We start from the raw sequence: 23,699 nt of genomic DNA, 5'->3' as shown, positions 1-23,699 counted from the left end.
TTAATGCATAAGACCTACCCCGAAAATAAGCCCTAGCCGAATTTTCGGGGTGGGCTGCAATATAAGCCCTACCCCGAAAATAAGACCTAGGCATTTTACCTTTGAGGCTCGGCGGGACTTCTTTCTTCTATGAGGAGGAGGAGGAGGAGCGTTGCGGGCCGCGGCATCGCGCAGCGTGATGACGACGTGCGCAGCGTGATGACGACGTGCGCAGCGCCGTCATTCTGCCTTCACGGATCTTCAGCGGAAGGATCCAGCGGAGGCACCCAGTGGTCGGACTCTTTGAACGGTGAGTGGATACCGGCATTTTATGTCTGGGACTTAATTAATTAAAGGGGGGGGTGAATTAATTAAAGGGGGGTGAATTAATTATAGGGAGGGTGAATTAATTAAAGGGGGGTGGATTAATTAAAGGGGGGGTGAATTAATTAAAGGGAGGGTGAATTAATTAAAGGGAGGGTGAATTAATTAAAGTGGGGGTGAATTAATTAAAGGGGGGTGAATTAATTAAAGGGGGGTGAATTAATTAAAGGAGGGGTGAATTAATTAAAGGGGGGTGAATTAATTAAAGGGAGGGTGAATTAATTAAAGGGGTGGTGAATTAATTAAAGGAGGGGTGAATTAATTAAAGGGGGTGAATTAATTAAAGGGGGGGTGAATTTATTAAAGGGGTGGATTAATTAAAGGGGGGTGGATTAATTAAAGGGGTGGTGGATTAATTAGAGGGGTGGTGGATTAATTAAAGGGGGGTGGATTAGAGGGGGTGTGGATTAATTAGAGGGGGTGTGGATTAATTAGAGGGGGTGTGTGGATTAATTAGAGGGGGTGTGTGGATTAATTAGAGGGGTGTGTGGATTAATTAGAGGGGGTGTGGATTAATTAGAGGGGGTGTGTGGATTAATTAGAGGGTGTGTGTGGATTAATTAGAGGGGGTGTGGATTAATTAAAGGGGGTGGATTAATTAGAAGGGTGGATTTATTAAAGAGGGGGGTGGATTAATTAAAGAGGGGGTGGATTAATTAGAGGGGGTGGATTAATTAGAGGGGGTGGATTAATTAGAGGGGGTGTGGATTTATTAGAGGGGGTGTGGATTTATTAGAGGGGGTGGATGTATTAAAGGGGGTGGATGTATTAAAGGGGGTGGATTTATTAAAGGGGGGTGGATTAATTACAGAGGGGGTGGATTAATTAGACAGTACGGTATTTTGATCCCCAGACAAGATGAGTGCAAAGAGAAAGAGCTATTCTGTCGAGTACAAGAAAGCCATCTAGGAGGACTCCCACGGCAAGAATCTGGCCACTTTCTGCAAAGAGATGAAGTTAGATCTCCGAATGGTCCGAAAATGGCGAGCAGAGTATAGTAACCTCAGTCAAAAGGTGGACGAGGGAAATGCTAAGAAGCGCAAGTGTGGATCAGGTCGCCAGCCATTATATCTTGAGCTGGAAGATGTCATCTGTGAATGGATTGCTGACAAGAGAGCAAAGGCTTTGGTTGTGCGCAGGGCTGATATTCAAGCATTTGCCCTTGAAATGGCACCACAATTCGACATATCCACTGAAGATTTCAAAGCATCACACCACTGGCTGGATGGCTTCCTTAAGCGATATGAACTGTCTCTAAGAAGATCGACAACACTGTTCAAGCTGGAAGATAATGAAGTTGTTAAACGTGCACTTGCATTCAAGTTCTTCATTGATGGCATAGACTTTTCTAAATACCAACTCTCCAACATGATTGCGATGGATGAAACTGCAGTGTATATGGGCCAAGGATCTCAAACGACAATTGATCAGAGGGGAGCCTCCTCAATCTACGTTCCCTCCACTGGTTATGAAAGTGCACGTGTTACTTGTGTTTTGGCAATTCGTCTGGATGGAACAAAAGCCACACCTCTAATTATCGCAAAGAGCAAGAAAGATAAGATTGAACGCGTTTCAGGCATTTATGTTCTTGAAACAGAAAAAGCCTGGTGCACACAAGCAGTTATAAGAAAGTGGATCGATTTAATGCTGCCACTTGTTCTGAGAGGTGGCCAAAGAGGTCTGCTAGTCTGGGATTCAGCCAGGACTCACCGCGCAAAAGACATGAAGAACTTCCTTGCAGAGAGAAGAATAGATCAAGTAATGATTCCTGCAGGAATGACTTCTTATCTCCAAACTCTTGATATTGCAATAAACAAACCATTCAAGGACCATTTGCGCACGGAAATCAATGAATACACTGAAAATAGATTGGTCAGAAATCAGCGTGGAAACTTTGTGAAGCCTAAACTGCTAGAGGTCGTGACATGGGTGAAGAATTCCTGGGATAAAATCACTGACAGCTGTGTTGCCAAAGCACTACGAGCAGGCTACATAGACAAGAAGTACTCGTTTAAGGAGAGCTATATTGCTTTACATGAGAGATTAGGCCCAATGGTTCAAAAGGAAATGGAGATGCAAGAAATTCAGGCTGGCAATCAGGGTTTGGAGAGTTATGATGACATTCCAGAAGAAGATGACATGATTGTAATTGAATAAATGTTGTTTATGGTAGGGAGAGCTACTGTACCATATATTGCTGTGAAGGAGAGATTAGGACCAATGGTTCAAAGGAAAATGAAGATGACTGTACCGGTATTTGAAGAAAAGTTGTTTAAATGTTGTTTAAATGTTGTTCAATGTACATACCGGTACCGTAAATAAATAAGCCCTACCCTGAAAATAAGCCCTAGTGTGTTTTTTGTGACTAAAATTAATATAAGACCCGGTCTTATTTTCGGAGAAACACGGTACATGTATATTGACAATTTGATTTTTCTGATCACACCATTAACTTTTCTCTTGGTAGATCAGTCAATTTACCACCCCATTTTTTGACCCTATTTTATATGTATTTTTTCTTTTTATGTTTGGTGTAGTTTCTCCCCTACGAGGGATTATTAAAGAGTTTTTTTTGTTTTTTGGCTCTCTGCACACTACTCTGATATTTATCTATGACAGAGGAGCTCTTTCTATAAAGATACCAGGTCTTTTGGGGAGGCAGATTGTTTATATCCACCACCCATCAGTCCACTTTTTTCTCTATCCAACCTATGACTGTCAGAAAATCCCTGGATAACATTGGAATTAAAAAAATGACCTATTAGTCTTCGCTTGTCTTCCACTTAATTCACTGTGGGTACTGCCAGATTTTACTCTGGAAGCAATGTGGGTTCCAGGTGGAAACTTCAAATTTTAGTTCTAGACTGCAATTTGTTCCAAAATCGGGCTAATCAGGTGATTGGCTGAAATTCTGACTTCTGAACTGCAAAAAATGTAAATAAAAGACTCATGTTTGCTATGATTCATGATTAGAAATGCTGTTCCTAGCACCAGAAAAAAGAGTATGGAATGGAGAAGAGGCTGTTTTTTTTTCTTTTCGTCTCCGGATGTTAGAATTAGCAGCATGTGCATTATGTCTGATGTACCACCCAGGAAGTAATTGAGTTATTCTCATGCTTTTCATGCTGCTATAACTTCTGCTGCCACTTTCATTGGCACTGCAGCTTCATCTTCCACAGCTAGTTCAAGCATTCTTCAGTGTTTTATGGTGCTTGGAGCAAGGGATAAATAAAACCAGTGGACTTGTTCCCCCCTATAACTTTTAGTTTGTGTGATGGTAGTTTTTCAATTTTCATTTTTACTCACACATTTGTGTGTGATTTAGGGGAGTCTGTTGTTGATTATTGCAAGAAAACACCCCAGGATGTTTTCTACAAGGCCTCCTGAGTACACTCATGCCCCCATGCATAAGTTGAACTTGATCATAAATATAGTCTGGCGCAGTAAAAGTTAAAAAAAAAAAACTCAAACAGTAAACGTAACCGAAATAAAAACAAAAAACGTCAAATGTAAAATAAATTTAAAAAATGGACCAGTGTGTGATATTGCTTGAAGCTGTCCCCAATACAGATTCTAGGCTGTCCAGGGCAATCAGGACAGTAAAAGACGGTGTCCTTTCTCTGCCCCCTCTTGAAACAGATTCTGCATCTTTTTCTAGCATTCTGCTTTAGAAAAGCAGCGCCATATTGAAAGCCACATGACTTGGAGGAGGGAGGGAGATTAATACATTTATTAAAACATTTTTTTATTGATTTTATTTAAGTCTTCACTGAGTGCCTCAAACCATCAAGGCACTCAGCACACAGGCAGAGCATCGGAAGCCTGCCTGATGGCTTCCGATGCTCTGCTATACTGCCAGGCGCCTTTTAGGGTAACCCGGAAGTGATCGCTCCTGGGGAGCAATCACTCGGCAGCACAGCAGTCAGGAGAGGTATTGCAGGATGCCCCGACATCGAGGCATCGCTGCAATACCCTTAGAGTGGCTGGAAGCTCTTATTTACCTAGTATGTCCACGGTCCATAAGGATCGTTCTTTGTTGGACGTACCTAGTACATCTGCAGTCCTTAGGGGGGTTAAATTGATCTGGTGGTTTGAGAAAAACAAATATACGGAGTATACCTCTTGCCAATACCTATAAGTAAGGCCATCTTATTTCAAGGTCAGTGTTTCTGCAAAGAGATTATACTCTTGTGCTTAGGGTAGATGACATTGATCACTCGACGGCCCGGCAGTCAGAAGAGGTATTGCAGGAGTCCTCGACATCGAGGCATCACTGCAATACCCTTAGAGCGGCTTCAAGCACCCATATATGGACCACGGACGTACTTGGTACGTCCATGGTCCTTAAGGACCGTTTTTTGTTGGACGTACCTAGTACATCCGCTGTCTTTAAGGGGTTAGTGGACTATTGTGGTAGGTTTTTTATGTAAAAAGAAAAGTATTTAAAATGTGGTGGTGGGGGGGGGGCGGAGCCTGACTGCAGGAGCAAGCGGCCGCAATAAACGAGAGCTCCGGGTCACGAACGAAGAAATCTGGGGGATAACACCCGAGAATAGACCCCCAAATACACAACAAGTCCCCCTAACCGCTCCCAACACCATGGGGCGAAAAACAAAGAAAATATACGCGGAAAAACCCACCCCAGGGCTCACCATCGGGGACATGTGGAGACAGGCGAGAGGCCCAGGCGGATCCAACATGGCGGCGCTCCACGGAGGCTGCTCCGACTTTTCCGATGGCCTTTCTGAAGATGAATACCCACCGACCCCTACAACGGGACAACCCCCGCAACAGCATAAACCTAACCCGGACTCAGCTCCGGTAACTACAGCGGTCCTAAAACAATTACTTACCGACCTCCAAACGACCCTGCAAAAAGACATAACAGCGGTACGGGGAGATCTGAAGGGCCTGACGACTCGCATAGGCACCCTTGAAAGAGCCTCCTCGACCCACACCAGAGAGATTGGTGAGCTTCAGCGGGCAGTGAGCGACCTGCAAACACATCAGCGTTACCACGAACACCGCCTCGCAGACTATGAAGACGCCAGGCGGAGAACCAACCTGAAGATTCGAGGGGTTACAGACGCCATACCGGATGCAGAGCTTCCACAGGTAGTTGGACGGCTCCTGGTAGCCATTCTGCCAAACACACAAGTTAAAGGCATCAGCCCTGACCGCACCTTCAGAGTTCCTAAGCCGCCTAGCGCACCGGCTATGGCTACCAGGGACTTAATTGTTGTTTTTCACACCCTCCAAGATAAAATGACAGTCCTCCAAGCCCTAAGGGGTAAACCACCTCTCCGATTCGAAGACATGACACTAAGCTTTTATGCGGATCTCTCGAATATGACCCTGGCATGGCGGCGCTCATTCCGACCGCTTACCGCACTGCTCCGAAAACATGGCTTCCAATACCGCTGGCGGCCTTCACACACGCTGGCGGTCCGCCAAGGAATGGAATACCACAAGATACAGGACCCCGCCGACGCGGCACAATTGCTACAGGCTTTGGGCCTCCCTCCGGACTCCCTCACCCAGACGGGCCAGCACAGCACCACCTCGCCCACACACTCCTGGGACCCGGCGAGAACTATCCCATTCATGCCGCAAGGACTAACACCCGACCCATACGATGCAGCTACCACATAATCAGGGACTGGCGACCACACAACCGGCCACACAGTGAGAAATATCGTGCAGGGGGTCATTTAGAAGCCTGAGGTCCCCAGGCTACCCTAGCCTGGCTGGGAACTCCCGTCAGGTTTCTGTTAAGATGTACCGCTATTAATGTTCATGGATTATTTTGTTTTCCCGAAAGGGTACCTCATTTGTCTTTGCCTCAGACACTGGACTCACGGGGACATTTACGGATTACTTTTGCATGCTATGTTTACTAGCAACTTAGTTTAGCCTGTAATGTAACAATCTAGCACCCCTGATAATGGCGCCAATACCTAGGCTAGAGGGCCTTATGCAACGGATTCTTGTATGCTTGTATGCCACCTGCTCATCTAATGTTTTATGCACTGTTAACAGCGCGTTGGTGATTGACTTACAGTGCACATGCCAGAAAAGCCCTTTCCCTGAGCAGTCAACCTGCCTAACACCCAGAGGCATGAGCCTAACATAGCACTCAACTGACATACACAAGGTTTATCATGGTTTGCATGTTATTGTTATTTTTCAAATATGTTTCTATAAGTTAGAACTCAATAGGCGGACGTAGCTCACTACTGTTTTCCATGTCATTAACCCATCAAGCACCCACACCACTATCGCACACAAGCAGGTATCTTCCTGCGCAAGCCCCCATCAGCCATAACATCCCCCACTAAGGGACCTTGGAATCCCATTTAAAACAAAACCATCCTCACTCCATTTTTAACCTTTAGAAGAAAATAGGGGGCTTAGTCACCGCCACTCTGCAGACACTGATCTCTCCTATCGATTTAGACAGCTTGCCGTTGAATCTTTCTGTTGATTTAAGACTAGGCGTAGGCAATCACTTTGTAATTTTAATTGTTATAAAGATGATGTTCTTGCTACCACGAGCATAGCCGAAGCACAGATCTAACCTACCTAACTAACTAATCATACCGCTACACGCAAAAGCGACTATTTCAACCTATTATTGTTAATACTTTAAAATGTGCTTGCTTTGTTTGTGCTCCTCGCTGTAATTTTGATTTTACTTGTTATAAAGATGAAGTTCTTGCTACCGCGAGCATAGCCGAAGCACAGATCTAGCCTGTCTAATTAATCATACCGCTACACGCAAAAGCAACTATTTCCACTTATTATTGTTAATACTTTAAAATGTGCTTGCTTTATTTGTGCTCCTCGCTGTAATTTTAATTTTACTTGTTATAAAGATGATGCTCTCGCTACCACGAGCATAGCTGAAGCACAGATCTAGCCTAACTAATCATACCACTACACGCAAAAGCGACTATTTCCACTTATTATTGTTAATACCTTAAAATGTGCTTGCTTTATTTGTGCTCCTCGCTGTAATTTTAATTTTACTAGTTATAAAGATGATGTTCTTGCTACCACGAGCATAGCCGAAGCACAGATCTAGCCTGTCTAACTAATCATACCGCTACACGCAAAAGCGACTGTTTCAACTTATTACAGTTAATACTTTAAAATGTGCTTGCTTTCTTTGTGCTCCTCGTTTTGAAAGTGGATAAGCTAGAGGAATGCTCTTGGGGCACCTCTTACCTGCCCGTGTTATATGCATGCACAACAAAAATAAAGAATTCAAAAAAAAAAAAAAAAATGTGGTGGTGGTGCTGGTGGTCATTATTTTGTTGACCCTTGTAAATAAATAAATATTGAAATAAAATTAGACCTGATACATTTTCCCTGTTTTTCAAAAGCCTTTGATAGTAATAATTTTGCTCTTCCTAACTGAGTCTTTCAGTGTGTCTATGCCCTCAATCCCCGAAGGTGCAATTAGCAGAAGCTGATATGGCACTGTTTTTTTTTTCTACACTGGAAAAAAAGGATGGTAATTTATTTTTCTTAGAAAAAGCAAGTGGTCATGGACAATTGAGAACCCACTCACTCTTCCACCCTGAGAAGAACAAACGCTTCCCATACATCCAATCGGTAGCATGACTGACTTTCTTTGCTCAGCTTCTGCCAACTGAGTCTGCAGAGGAAGCAGGCACTACAAGACTAAGCCAGACAAGGTGAAACCACTACAATGAAAGACATTTAAAGAAATTGGAAAGGGGACAAGCAAATGTAATTTAATTAGAAAAAAATGATTTTCCAATAAAATGACAGGAGAAAGCAAATGGACAATTGTAGACCCACTCACCTGTTCCACTCTTTCATTTTTTTGAAAAGTCTATTTAAATTATTCCTGCTGCTGCTAGAATACTGTTTTTTAAGTGAAGGGTAGTCACTGGTGCTATAGACTGGATGTGTTTGTGGAAGGGGTGAGGATTTCCTTTTTTTAATTTAAAATGACTTCTGCCCACAGTCTGCCACAACATCTGCTAGGTTTTTGTTGAGCTGTTTATCACAGTGGGATCCTACATTATCATAATATTTAGAACAGTAAAGTAAACCAGTATCCGAGGTGTCTGTGTTTTTAATAACCAGTTGATACTGTGTCCCAGCACTGTTTATTGTGCAGCCATAATGTGCTGATGACATTCCAGGTCCATATCTAGGTTCTGTGTATGTATGGTGATGATATAGCAAAACCTGCGGGACCTCTCCTGGTGACTGTCGGTAGAAAACTGTAAAATGATTGTTTTTAACTCCAACATCACAGTTAAATATGGTGGTTACTCCTTTATTCATTGAAAGAACAGCTGGTGTTAGCAGTGGAGTCTGCGAGTCAACATCTAAAAGAAAAAGAGAAAAAAAAGTTAATATTTTATCACAATAAGCAATATGACTTTATATAAAGGATGTAGAAAACAATACATACAGGATATCCATGCTACAACAAATGTTATCAGTAGAAGATCCATTTTCTCTAAAGGTGTCTGAATGTCCTTTCCAGTATAGAAAAATCTCTCTCATGTCTTCCTAAATATCTCCAGCTCCTCTCTTCAGATTTCTATGCAAATGCTCTGGTGCAGCGAGCAATCGCAAACTGCCTGTAAACATTATGTGCAAACAGAATCTCTAGAATTCAAATCTGCTGAGGGTATATATTTCAAGATGTTTCTTCCACTTAGAGATTTAGAGAAAGTAAAGACAACTCTGTATTTTGAGACTTTATAGAGATAGATTTTTATAGTCTAGTTACAAGTTGAAAAAAAAAATCTTCATCAGTTTTATATTTCTCCCCTCACTCAGTTCAATATGTCAGTACAATCAGACCGGACACATTTTTAGAATAAAATGCTAATTACTAGAGGCAATAAATACGAAGTACATTCAGAAAAAAATTGGCATTCATTGTTTAGCTGTGTGTTAACCTCTTCATTACAAACCAGATTGCAAAAATAACACCCCCTGATTCCGAATTATGTTATGGGTCCTGAGAAGTAATATTTCAATTTATTTTTTTAGTACATTATTTAATGGAAACAAAACCAAACATGTCAGTTGGACAGAAAAACGTTAAAAATATCAAGGTACAGATAAGAAAGCAGTGATGTTAATAAAAAAATATATATATATATCTGAATATATATTATTGTTCCCTCCCCCCAAGTGATCTATAACCTCACATATACATTATCCTATATGCACTGATTTGTGTATATAAACTTTAACTCATACTTACTGATATTTTTCCTTCTCAGCAATGGACGAAGGCAGCACTACTCCTGGGTTAGCTCCGCCTCCTTTCCACGGGACAGGAAAAAATAATTTATCTATGAATTCCTATCCAGTGACCTAAATACCCCAGTTTATAACAAACCACACAACCAGGGAGGGAGCATAGTGCAGCCATGGCACATCATTGGCAAAGGAAAATATCAGTAAATATGAGTTAATTCTCTCTTCTTCTGGCCATGGCACCACTTCTCTAAGGACATGCAAAAACCCAAGCTAAGGGAGAGAATATATATCAAATAAAATAAAAAATCACTATACAAAAATGCTGCTCAAGAACGTATACACTGATCAGCTACAAAATTCTACATAATATTGTGTAGATCTCCATAGTGCTGTTGAAACCATTCTGATGCTGTTATCTGGCAGGAAGACATGAGCAGGAGATCCTTTAAATCCTGCAAGTTGTGAGGTGGGTCCTAAATGGGTCAGATTTGTTGTTCCAGCTCATTTCACAGATGCTCAGTCAGATTGAGATCAAAATTTGGAGGTTAAGGAAATACATCAAACTCTTTGTCAAGTTCCTCAATCCATTCCGGAACAGTTTTGTAATGTTGCAGTAAGATTTATCCTGCTGAAATAGGCCACTGCCATCAAGGAACACCATTTGCCATGAAAGGGTGTACAAATACATGTGAATGCCAGGATCCAAGGTTTCCCAACAAAACATTGCCCAAGACATAACACTGTCTCTGCCGACATGCCTTGTTTCTGTAGTGCATCCTACTGCCATCTCTTCCCAGGTAAATGTAAACACGTACTCAACCATCTACCTCATGTAAAAGAAAGTGCAATTCCGTATACCATGCGATCTTCTTCCATTGCTCTATGGTCCAGCTTTGATGCTCACATCCCCATTGAAGGCATTTTCGGAGGTGGACAGGGGTCATCATAGGTACTCTGACTGTTCTGCAGCTACGCAGCCTCATATGCAGCAAACTACGATGTACAGTGTGTTCTGACATCTTTCTATCATAATCAGCTTTAAAGGAATGCTGTAGTGTCAGTAATACAAACATAGATTCCTGGCTGTCTCCGCTCCACCTCCTTGGCTGAGATCATCAAAATTGACGATCCAGCCAATCCAATGCTTTCCCTTTAGAAAGCATTGAGAGGCTATTGTTCATGCACGGCAGAACACTATGCTGCCCAATCAGCATATCCTCATAGAGATGCTGTGAATCAATGGATTTCCATGGAGAGCATGAAGACGCTGAACGTTAGTGCTGCACATTGTGAGCACTGACCCAGGATACGCCTCTAGTAGACATCTGAGTGACTACAGTAGAGGTGTAAACACTGCCTTTTTTCTGGACAGTATATCCCTCTGCAGGGACATAATGTACACACCAGAACACTACATTAAGCTATAGTTGTGTTATGACTATAGTGTTCATTTACATTTTTCAGCAGCTTGAGCTACAGTGACTCTTCTTTGTAATCAGATCAGACGCCACATTCATCAATGAATCATGACCCTGATGCTGGTTTACTAGTTGTCTTTCCTTACACCACTTTTGGTAGGTACTAACCACTGCATACCGGGAATACTTGCTATTTTGGAGATGCTTTGACCAAGTCATCAGAGCCATCCCTATTTGGCCCTTGTCATATACACTCAGACACTCATAAATCCCACCCATTGACAGGTGCCATTGTAATAATATATAAACAATGTTTTTCATATTACCTGTCAGTTGTTTAAATGTTGTGGCGATCATTTTCTTAAGCTTATCCTGTCCAAAACAGAGCTGCTCACCTTTCCTCCCTCAAGTGTTTCTACTTCCTTGTTTGTTTTCCTCCAAGTCAATGGCACTACCATCAGCAATACCTCACAGGCTTCCTGCCTAGGTGTTCTTTTTGACTATGACCTTTCCTTAACCCCTCAAGAACATATTTTGATTCACCCATATCGAACGCTGGATGCGGCCAAGGTGCTAGTCAGTGCAGCTTTTATCTCTTGCCTTGACTACTGCAATATGCTTCTCAGTGGTCTTACACATTCACAGCTGGCCCTGTTACAATCTATAACGAATGCGGCTACGAGGCTCATCTTCCTGTCTGCCTGCACCTCGCATCCCTCCCCTCTGTCAGTCCTTACACTGGCTTCACGTAAGATATAGGCTCAATTAAAAAATCTGGTGCTGGCTTACAAATCTTTACATAACGTGGCTCCTGCCTACCTATCCTCACGGATACACCATGTCCCATTCAGGGCATTACTCTCTTCTGAAGATATGCGTCTACTACCTGTTTGTACACGCACCTCTGTCGCCCACTTTCAAGACTTCTCTAGGGCTGTTCCCATCCTATGTCACTTCCTGCTCCGTTAGACTCACCAAGTCTCAGTTCCTTCAAAATCTAAATAAAGCCTCACTTCTTTAAGAAAGTATATCAATTAAACTGTTAATAGATTTCCCTCCCTGTACTTTGGTTATCCACCCTGCTTCATCTCCTGTAATTGTGTCATGCAAAAACTAACCCTTCACTATTCTAGCAACCTACCTTTTCCCGTAAACACATTCTTCCCTTTCCACTTGTGCCACTTTACCCCACTCCCTTTGAAATGTAAGTTCATTTGAGCAGGGCCCTCAACACCATCTGTTCCTGTGCATCCAGCTTGTCTTGTTGCAAATACATCTCTGTTAGCACTTTATTAATAATAATAATAATAATTATTATTATTATTATTATTATTATTATTATTATTTGTAATCAGTGTATTTAAGTAATCAAGAAGCAGAAAGAACTGCTGAACCAAATTCTCAATTTCTAGAGACCTTAGACACTCTGACATCCAGTTGACAGTTACAGAGGAGAGCAAGCTGGGAAAACCATGTAGCTTTGCAGATCTTGTCCATAAGAATAAGTGCAACAGCTGCCCATGAAGTTGAATGCACCTTTAAACCTTGAGGCATCAGAACATGCTTTGCTCCATATCCTTTAAAAATTCCAGTTATGATCAAGCTTGGTATAGTTTTAACAGAGCATTGTTATCTATATTAAAAATATAAATAACATTGGGTTCCAAATGGTCCAGAAATTTTCCTAGTAATGTCCAATACACTGTCCATAATGCATTTTGCCCTCTCACTGGGGCTTCCTCGGTTGGTATAAAGTTCCTTGTTGTTTCCCTTCTTCAAAAAGGCCTGCTTCTGGGTCCTTTCCAGTTCTGGGTTTGCGGGTTGGAACGTATCGTGCGTTCCAACCTGTGTCGTTAGAGCATCACTCACACAGTCAATGTACCTTCGTTGGTGTTGTCATGACTTCTGTAACTTTCGGACAACTTCCTCTAAATGGAATGCATACTGCGTTCCAACAGATTTTTCCCATGCTGGCCTGGAAGGAGCTTGCAATCTTTTAAATGGAACTCATTGTGGGTTTCAACACAGTTTTTCCACGCTTCGTTCTAATTCTTGTCCATCCCCACAATATGTGGTTATACTTTCTCCCTAAAATGATTTCTGCAAATTGCACATTCATGCGTTCCATTTAAATGTGTGTATCATTTAAAGTGACACAGCAACATAAAGATTAAAAATAAGCATCTTTTATAGTATTTACCATATATTCAAAAATAAAAGTTTTTTTCTATACTCCATGCTTTCTTTATATGGATAAAGTTAAATGGGTAAAATTAATATGGGCTAGAGCTCCATTAAAGCGGCACTGTCATGCCAAACTTACCTTTTTCCAATCACTTCCTCTTCTCTTCCTCTCTCAGGGGGTGGTCAGAGAAATTTTCCCACAATTCTCACCTTTCCTCCGTGTTCTTGCGATGCCTCCTTTCCGTATTCCCGGAAGCCGGCAAAACTACAGAATCTTGCCCTATCAGAAAGAAAGCAATCGTCCATTCGTGTTAGGATGAAATTCAGGGCTTTTGTTCAGTACAAAATTTCATTCGAATGAATGAAATTCCGATCCGATCGCGGCTGCATTTTGCAGCTGCTTAGTAGATAGCTCCCTAATTCCCGCGGGAAGCTATTTACTATTTACTAAAAGGCTGAAAAACCATGATTGGTGTTTCAGCCAACTTTTCTAATACCAAGTATTTTGCTATTTCGCAGTCTATATTTTAACATAAGAAGAAAAGTTAAGTTTTAGGAGTATGCACACTTTTTTAAGGAAAACTCTTTGTGTTTTTCAGAAATGCTATATGTTTTACCACCCACACAAACCTCTTGCAAGCTATAAGGCATGGTGACAAATGTTTGACTGGTGTCACGACAGATTACCTTGGCTGCTACACTTATTGTTCTATTTTCTTGCACGTCACTTTGCTGCTGCTGTGTCATATTATGTATCCCAACAGCTTTTGCTGTAATGCACTGTCACTTTAAATGAACATTATAGCATGAGTAATACAAAGTTCCTAACGTTATAGTGTCCTATATACTATTTAGTAAGGCAAACAGGGAATTGGGGGCACAACCAGAACATGCATTTTGCTTGACTGGTGCTGCAGTAGTGACCAAAATGTATACGTAATACAGGTTAAGGAACAGTGCACACATAAAAATACATTTGTAATTTGTATAGACCTCTTAAAATCACCTATATCAGCAAAAATATGGGTATTCAGTTCCACTATATGGCCATATTGTGTTAAGCCCACCTCTACTTCACAGTACCCCAATATTAGGGGGTCCTATACTAATTTAAACATGGGAGACAAATTAAATAGTTTTAGTGCTAAATAAGCTAGTGTATTTTAATAATCTGTTTTGTATTGTGTTATCACATTTATTTTGCATTACACGTATTCACAGTGCTCTTACAACAGATTATTAAAATACACTTTGGTTTATTTAAACAAGCATTATTTAATTTGTCCCCCACAAAATATGTGTCTCACGGTTCAAAATATGGTAAAACCAGACCCCCTACTGGCCAATATACATATTACACAAATAAAACAATTTGCACATCAATAGAAAAGTGACACTCTTTATTCACAATCCTAAATATAAAATATATATATCAAATTAATAATAAAGTGTATCACAGCTATATACTATAATTCAGACAATAATCTGATATGCAGATAGTTTGCATGTATGTGCAATCTTAACAAAAAGAAAATAAACTAAAATGTAAAAAACACAAATAAATATTAATAATAAAAGCTCAGGTCTGGAAGATGTTTTACCTCTGCAAGATGCCAGCCAGGAATAGCCACCCCAATATCCCCAATTAAAAAAAATTCTCCTGGTATCTGTTTTAAGAAATGCACCCAGTTTCCATCCTCAACTCCAATGTTACAGGTAAAAGTTACACTTTTCCCAACATTCACTGCTGGGTTTGATGGTGTCAGCAATACTGTCTGAGATTCAGCATCTAGGACAGTGATGTCGAACCTTTTTGAACCCGAGTGCCCAAACCGCAATAAATGACAACTTTTTTTTCCACAGAATGCCAACACTGCAATTAAACCTGAATACTGAGGTTTAAGTTTAGAAAAAACAACTCGTACAGTTGTCCGAACTAATTTACATCTTTTGTTTTAAAAGAAGAACAAACACACACACAGACATACTGCTAAATACATACACACAGTCCATTGAATACACACACACACACAAACATACACACAGTGCGCAGGATACACATACACAGTCCGCTAAATACACACACTGCTGAATACACACACTGCTGAATACACATACTGACAGACTGCTAAATACACACACACAGAATGCCAAGTACACACACACACACACAGACTGCTGAGTACGCACATACTGCTGAATACATACACACACACAGTCTGCTGAATACACACACACAGACTGCTGAATACATACAGACTGCTAAATACACACACGCACACATACTGCATTGAGGGGTGCAGTGTATGTGTTTGTGTGTGGAGTGCTGTATGTGAGGGGTGATGTGTGTGTGTGTGTGGGGGGTAGGGCTGCTGTGTGTGTGGGGGTAGGGGTAGGTGTGCTATGTGTGGGGTTAGGGATGCTGTGTGTGGGGGGTAGGGGTGCTGTGTGTGGGGGGCAGGAGTGCTATGTGTAGGGGGTAGGGGTGCTGTGCTTGGGAGGTAAGGGTGCTGTGTGAGGGGGTAGGGGTGCTGTGTGTGTGGAGGGTAGGAGTGCTGTGTGTGGGGGGGCTGGTAAAGATACATTACAAAAAAAATATGTTAAACCTTTGGTACACAGCCAGCCCTGGTGGTCTGGTGGTGGTAAGCATTGTGTCTGGGAAGCAGCTCTCCTGTGCTGTGTGGAGCATTGCCATGGTAACACGCGGCAACGCTCCACAGAGATTGCTCGCGGAAGGACAGGAGAGCTGCTTCCTAGAGCCCTCCCTCTGCTTCCAGGTCCTCCGGACACGAAAGCAGAGAAGGCGCCTGCTGTTTTGGGCAGGCAAGTGCCTACTCTGCATTGCTCCTGACAGCCAGCAGCCCTCTCCCCCGGCAACCTATGGCCACATGCCCACAGAGAGGGCACGCATACCATAGGTTCTCCATCACTGATCTAGGAGAATGAAAATACATGTGTGAAAAAGAAACTGAGTAAACATTATAAATTACTAATAAGCAGGACTGGTAGTGAAATCTAGATTATTGCACGGTAAAAGTGTACTTTAGCGTATTTTATTATTTTTCCATTTTACTCAAAGCAAATAGCATATTTTATTATTAACAGACATTATTAAAAATACACTTTTACCTTAACTCATTTAATTTTAGGCTGCCCCCACACCCTCAAGGATTAACTAGATAAACATCACAACTTTATTGATTCCCGTTTTAAGTGTAAAAGTAAACAGGCATCCAGATGTTTAAATCCCCACCAGGAAGAGAGATAAGCTGTACATATATTCCATGGAGGCTAACGGTGTGGCACTATACATGTTTCATGGAAGGACTGCATTATCTATGGGCCCATCCTATAACATGTCTGGCTGAGCATCACAGCAAGTCTAAGGCACAGATGTGTGGCTCTGCATAATGAGACTATCAGTTTACAATAGAGGACAAGCCAGAGAGGGTCTCACTATCTCCCTATTGTGAGCTGCACTGGGCACTGACATTGTTTTATGTAATCTGGGATAAAGCCAGTTACTTGGAATAAATCCCTACCCCTGTCCAACCCCTGTAATACACCTGAACGAAATGGTAAATAAAAAAATACCATAAAATACACTTTTACCTCAATGCACAACTTATAGACAGTAATGTATTCATGTTCAGATATAAGATCTAAGCTTTTATTACATTGTGCAAACTCTTATTACAATAGTTCATATACACATAGTTTAATTGTGAAATATTGAGTCCAAACAATTCAGGAAAAGCATTATAAACCTGCTAAATTAAAAAAAAAAAAAAAAAAAAAAAACCAGAACTGGTACCTACATGAAATCCAGATCAATGAACAACATTCAGACAGTAATGTATTCATGTTCAGCTATAAGGTGTCTACTGGGCACAATTTGCTTTATAAACAAACAAATTATGACCTTAATGGCAATTCTCATATCTACTAAAGCCATATAGGGTTGGGTAGGGTACAGTCGGCCTGAATGAATCTGCAGCCACTGACAGGATGCATATAGTGACCGGATTAAAATATATACAGAGTAAAGTATTTGGAATATTCACAAATCTCCAATTTTGAGCTGAATAGTGACTAAATCCATCCAGCAGGATGTATGTTCGAAAACTATTGTTTACATAATTGTAAAGGGACACTATAGTCACCAGAATAACTACAGCTTAATGTAGTTGTTCTGTTGAGTATAGTCAGTCTCTGAAGGTTTTTTGTTGAAAAGGCAGTGTTTACATTGCAGCCTATGAACACCTCTAGATACCACTCCTCAGAAAACCACTAGAAGTGCTTCCTGGGACCGTGCTGCACACTGTGGTGATGCACTGGTATAAGGGTAAGATTTTGATATATTACCCCCCCAACGAGTATCCTGGGGGGCTAAATAGTGATTTTAACACAACAGGGTCATTAATACAGGTTTGTGTTCCTGACCCTACAGTATTCCTTTAAGTAATAATTGCCTACTGGCAGTACTAGCAGCCAGCAGCAAATTGTTAAATAACCCTCGACAATGTGAGGGTTAACCATGTGGTGGCTGGCCAGCACTTTGCTAGCCAGCCATCACATTTAAAAAGGAAAAATAAAAATCAAGTAAATAATAAAGCGTTTTCCAAATTTGCAACAAATTAAAAAAAATCCTCACCCCTAGAATGACAGTTAGACTTCCCTTGGATCAAGAAGCTGGTACCACACCTATTAAAATTTATATCCCTGATTATTATGTTTTGCAAATATTCTTCCAGTTGCTGTTTAAACATCAGTACCGACTCTGAAAAAAACACTTCTTCAGGCAGAGAATTTTATATCCTTATTGTTCTTACTGTAAAAAAACACATTCCTTTGCTTAAGACTAAATTTCCTTTCTTCCAGTCTAAATGCATGACCTTGTGTTCTATGTATAGAGCTTATTGTGACTATATTTCTAGACAATGATTTGTATTGGCCCTGAATATATTTGTATAATACTATCATATCTCCTTTAAGTCATTGTTTATTTAAACTAAAGAGATTTAAATGTGTTAACCGTTTTAATAACTAAAATCTTTCATTCCTATTATTCATTTTGCAGCCTGCCTCTGCACTTATTCTAGTGCCTGTTGCAAGTATTTATCCAATTGCAGTTTAAACATCTGTATGGACTCTGATAAAACCACCTCTTCAGGCAGAGAATTCCATGTCCTTTTTGCTCTTACTGTACAAAAAAACATTTCTTTGCCTTAGATGAAATCTCCTTATTTCCAGCCTAAATGTGTGACCTCATTTCCTATGTATAGCCCTGTTTATGAATTGATTTCCAGATAATGGTTTGTACTGGCCCAAATATATTTGTATGTTATCATATCCCCTCTGAGGTGCCGTTTTTCCAAACTAAAGAGATATAATTTTTGTTAACCTTTCTTCGTAACTAAAATGCTCCATTCCTTTTATCAATTTTGTAGCTCATCTCTGCACTTTTTCTAGTGCCGTTATATTATTATTATTATTTTATTATTTATGTAGTGCCATCAGATGCCGTAGCGCTGTACAAAGGGTGGACTAACAGACATTTAATTGTAACCAGAAAACTCTATGTACAGCAAAAGAGAGGTGGAGGGCCCTGCTCAATGAGCTTACATTTAGGCATGTGCATGGTGAAAATTTTCGGTTCGGTTCGGCATTCCGAAATTCGGAATTTTCGCAATTCGGGACTTTGGCAATTCAGCACTTCGGAACTTCGGCACTTCTGCAGTTCAACACTTTGGAAATTCGGCATCTTCGGAACTTCGGCACTTCGGAACTTTGGCAACTTTGGCAACTTCGGCAACTTCGACACTTCGGCATTTCGGCATTTCGGCACTTCGGCACTTCTATTGCAGCCGCTTAGTAGATAACTCCCTAATTCCCACGGTATTAGGGAGTTATCTACCAAAAGGCTGAAAGACTTAAATTTACTAATACTAAGTAAAAATGACTTAATATTAGTACATTTTGCCCCTACTCGCTATACCGCGAGTAGGGGCATGTCTAGTAAACAGGGAGCAGCCTGTGGCTGCTCACTGTTTACAAAAAGAAAAAATAGGAGATTTTAGAAGAAAGAAAACATCGAATGGTAAGTTATTATTTTTTTTACAGGTTCTTAGTTAAAGGTCACCCCCTCATTATTTTTAGGGTGAGGGGGGGTAGGTAGGGAGATCATTTTTTGTGGGGGGAGGGGGTGACTAGGGGTTTGGGGACCCCTAGTCACCTGGGGGAAGGACGGGAAAATTTTTTTAGGCCCCCCACGCGCTGCTCAGGGGTGGGGGCGGGAGGGGACAATAGGTCCCTCCCCTATTGGTATTAAGGGCCCCAACCCGCCGCTCAGGGGTGGGGGCCATGGGGGAGGACATTAGGTTCCCCCCTTTATTAGTATATAGGGACCCCACCCACTGCTCAGGGATGGGGGCCAGAGGGGAGGACATTAACCCCCCCTTTAATAGTATTTAGGGCCCCCACCTGCCGCTCAGGGGTGGGGGCCAGGGGGGAGGACCTTAGGTCCCCCCCTTTTAGGATTTAGGGCCCCCACCCGCCGCTCAGGGGTGGGGGCCAGAGTGGAGGACATTAGGTCCCCCCCTTATTTTACTGTAGGGCCCCCACCCACTGCTCAGGGGTGGGGGCCAGGGGGAGGACATTAGGTCCCCCACTTTATTAGTATTTAGGGCCCCCACTGCCGCTCAGGGGGAGGACCTTAGGTCCCCCCCTTTTTAGGATTTAGGGCCCCCACCTGCCGCTCAGGGGTGGGGGCCAGAGTGGAGGACATTAGGTCCCCCCCTTATTTTACTGTAGGGGCCCCACCCACTGCTCAGGGGTGGGGGCCAGGGGGAGGACATTAGTTCCCCCCTTTATTAGTATTTAGGGCCCCCACTGCCGCTCAGGGGGAGGACCTTAGGTCCCCCCCTTTTTAGGATTTAGGGCCCCCACCTGCCGCTCAGGGGTGGGGGCCAGAGTGGAGGACATTAGGTCCCCCCTTATTTTACTGTAGGGGCCCCACCCACTGCTCAGGGATGGGGGCCAGGGGGGAGGACATTAGGTCCCCCCCTATTACTATTTAGGGCCCCCTAAAGGAGTCATGGAGGGTGGGGGATGAAAACCTGCTAACAGTTTAATCGATATGCTTTTTTGAAGAAGTGAGTTTTTAATGATTTTTTGAATGAGTGGAGACTGGGTGAAATTCTTATGGAGGAGGGAAGGGAGTTCCACAGAAGAGGCAACCCTGGAAAAGTCTTGGAGGCGAGCGTTAGAGGTTGGAGTATGAACAGAGGATATACGTAGGTCTTTGGCAGAGCGTAGGGACCTCGACGGGACATACTTGTGTATTAGGGAGGAAAGGTAAGTTGGAGCAGCATTATGTAGGGAATTGTAAGCAAGCACCAGAATTTTAAATTGAGCCCTATATCTAACTAGGAGTCAATGCAGGGACTGACAGAGCTGGGCAGCGCATTCATTATAGATTGCAATGGTGCAATCTGGGAACACGTAAGACCACTGAGAAGAGTATTGCAGTAGTCCAGGCGAGAGAGAACAAGAGCATGGACCAGCAGCTTAGCCGCATCCGGGGTTAAATAGGGGCGGATGCGCGCTATGTTTTTGAGTTGGAAGCGACAGGATTTGGCGGTTGATTGGTCATGAGGGGTGAAGAATAGGTTGGAGTCAAAAAGAACACCCAGGCAGCGAGCCGGAGAGGTAGAGGTCATGGTAGCGCGGTTGACTTGGAGGGAGACAGACACGGGAGTAGTAACACTTGAGGTTGGAAAGATCAAAAGTTCTGTTTTGGACAGGTTGAGTTTGAGGAAGTGAGCAGCCATCCATTTGGAAATTGAAGAGAGGCAGTCAGAGACACGAGTCAAGATGGGCGGAGCGAGATCAGGACAGGACAGATTTGCATGTCATCAGCACAGAAATGATAATGGAAGCCAAACGAGCTGATGAGTTTACCATGGGAGGCAGTGTAGATACAGAACAGTAGGGGACCAAGGACAGAACCTTGGGGGACACCGACAGAGAGTGGTTGGGGGAAGAGGTAGAGTCAGTGAAAGAAACACTGAAAGAGCGCTGGGAGAGGTAGGAGGAGCACCAGGAGAGAGCAGTATTCCGTAGACCAAATTTACGGAGAATGCGAAGAAGCTGTTGATGATCAACAGAGTCAAAGGTAGCAGAAAGATCAAGGAGAATTAGGATAGAGTAATGGCTGCAAGATTTAGCAGCAATTAAATCGTTGGATACTTTGGTCACAGCCGTTTCGACAGAATGACCAGCGCGGAATCCAGGCTGAAGTGGGTCAAGCAGAGAGTTGGTTTTGAGAAAGTCACTCAGTGCCCAAAATTGCAAAGCATATTCAAGGTGTGGTCTTACCAGCAATTTATAAAGAGGCAAAATTATATTTTCATCCCGAGAATTTATGCCCCTATTTATACATGACAAAACCTTACTGGCCTTAGCAACTGCAGATTGACATTGCATATTGCCGCCTAATTTGTTGTCTATAACATTTCCCAAATCCTTCTCGTGTGTGGTTATCCCTAATTCACTACCATTTAGGGTGTAAGTTGCTTGTGTATTTTTGACCCCGAAGTGCATTCTCTACGTTAAATTTTATCCGCAATTTTAGTGCCCTGTCCCCCAATCTATCCAAATCCCTCTGCAGCACATATCCTGCTCACATTGTATTACTTTACAACATTTTGTGTCATCTGCAAACACTGAAATATGGCTTTCAATGCCTATTTCAAGATCATTTATAAATATGTTAAATAGAAGTGGTCCCAAACAGAACCCTGAGGGACACCACTTACCATTTTTGTCCAGGTTGAAAATTTACCATTAATGACAACTCATTGAATACACATACACAGATTGTTGCAGTGGTAGACTGAGTGGTTAAAAAAGGAAAAACCCCAGGATCTGGACCTGGTCTCCGCAACAGCCTTCCTGGGCCTTGAGCCCTCTGAGGACGCTCCTCGAACCACAGCCCCAGGCACACACCATCAGCCAGGCATCCCGTTACCGGCCAGAACTGGAACCGGAACCGAAGGCACAAGAGGTCGCTCAAGCAGAGCCTGGGGCTGGCGGAGTGGAGCATACCAGACCAGCCCTCTAATCAAGCCTCCGTTCACAGCAACATCAGGCTGGAAAAGGGTGAGCCACGAGACACAGCAAGCCTACTGCATAAGCAGCTCAGCAACACCATGCAGAAGACACCATGATCCCTCCGGTGAGAACTCAGTGGAGCCTAACACTTGGCATTTCTGATTACAGCCTATTACTCAGTCTGACTCATGAACGATTCCACACAAAATCAACAGCGACACCCCACCTATATCTGGTATATCGACACATACCTACACAAGCAAGCATTCATCACTCCAGCTAAGGACTGTCCTCCCCCTGCTCTCTCTTGGTCAGCTACATGGTCAGCCAGACATACAGTATACCTTTTGCATAGAGAAGTGCAGGGGTGAGGGGACTATCACTTACAAGCAGTGTAATGGTGCGGAGCGGTAACACGGCGGACAATTGATCCTGTCTGTTTAGCATAAATAATACCATCTATGCAGCATAAGCCTCCTGTCTTTACCTTGTATGACCTGCTATCACTCCTCTCATAAATAACACTGTCTTTCTTCGGTCTAGGTCTAGATTTTCGACAGCGCTATACATTGCTTATCAGATCAATGCTAAGTAGGAATTCCATGTGTTATCTTATTTTATTATTTTTTTCAACACTAAGTTTAGGCTTATCTGTCAGACCTCAGCGGCAATATCTCTCTGAATGCCATCTGCATAGTGTACCTACTGTTAACTAACTCTAGCTTCACTAAGCTTGTAATCTACCGTGCTTAACAAAACAAAATGTGCAGAATACTCGAATGCCTTGTAACTTGGAAATGTCTAATTAACTGCCTGATTAGTGCTGTTGGGGCATTGAAAGATGCTATGTAAAACATGTGCACACAAAAATAAAGAATTATAAAAAAAAAGGAAAAACCAACACCAGTCAATAGGTGGAGCGCTCAAAGTGAGGTAACTCACCCCCCTCTTGGGCTGTTAAAATAACCTGGAGGTGGGGATGAGATAAAGAGCAATATCGTATAATACGTTTAGATGATAATGGAGTGGTAGCATATAAACCCACTCACATGGTTCAGAACCTTGGCAGGATAGGCTCAGATCACTTAGGCAGGCGTGTTTAGGATAACACAAAACCTTTCAATGGAAGAGGGTCACGCTGTTCCTTTAAAGAAATAATGAGAGACCAAATATGGTGTAGCATATAGATATATCCCAATAAAGGTGATAAAATACAAGGAACTGCTCACCTGATTCAGAGCCCAGAACCTGGCTCTGAGTATAATAGTGTATGTGTCAATAAGAGGACACAAAGCCCTGTAAGTGAATGTCAGGAACACAGGATGCTGTCGTCAGCAGGAAGGAGTTAAATGAAAATAAAAT

General features: G+C 42.3%; 1 protein-coding gene across 6 annotated transcripts in view; it reads right to left on the bottom strand.

Moving 5' to 3' along the window:
* LOC134611593 (immunoglobulin lambda-1 light chain-like) overlaps window positions 1–23,699 on the bottom strand; it is a 565,493-nt gene that overhangs the window by 415,758 nt on the left and 126,036 nt on the right. Inside the window, exons 1-2 of one of the 6 annotated variants that reach the window (XM_063455628.1) lie at window positions 8,816–8,880; window positions 8,410–8,729 (exon numbers count right to left, since the gene is read on the bottom strand). The exons of the other annotated variants lie outside the window; for them this stretch is intronic. Coding sequence (XP_063311698.1) covers window positions 8,410–8,729; window positions 8,816–8,858 — 363 coding nt within the window. The 5' untranslated portion in view covers window positions 8,859–8,880. Of the gene's footprint in view, window positions 1–8,409; window positions 8,730–8,815; window positions 8,881–23,699 lie in introns of those variants that run through there. 6 annotated transcript variants of the gene reach the window in all.

Source organism: Pelobates fuscus, chromosome 5 (assembly GCF_036172605.1).
Source record: "Pelobates fuscus isolate aPelFus1 chromosome 5, aPelFus1.pri, whole genome shotgun sequence".
Classification (NCBI taxonomy): Eukaryota; Metazoa; Chordata; class Amphibia; order Anura; family Pelobatidae; genus Pelobates; species Pelobates fuscus.
The sequence above is the reverse complement of the archived record's forward strand: the minus strand, read 5'-3'. Positions and strand labels throughout refer to the sequence as shown.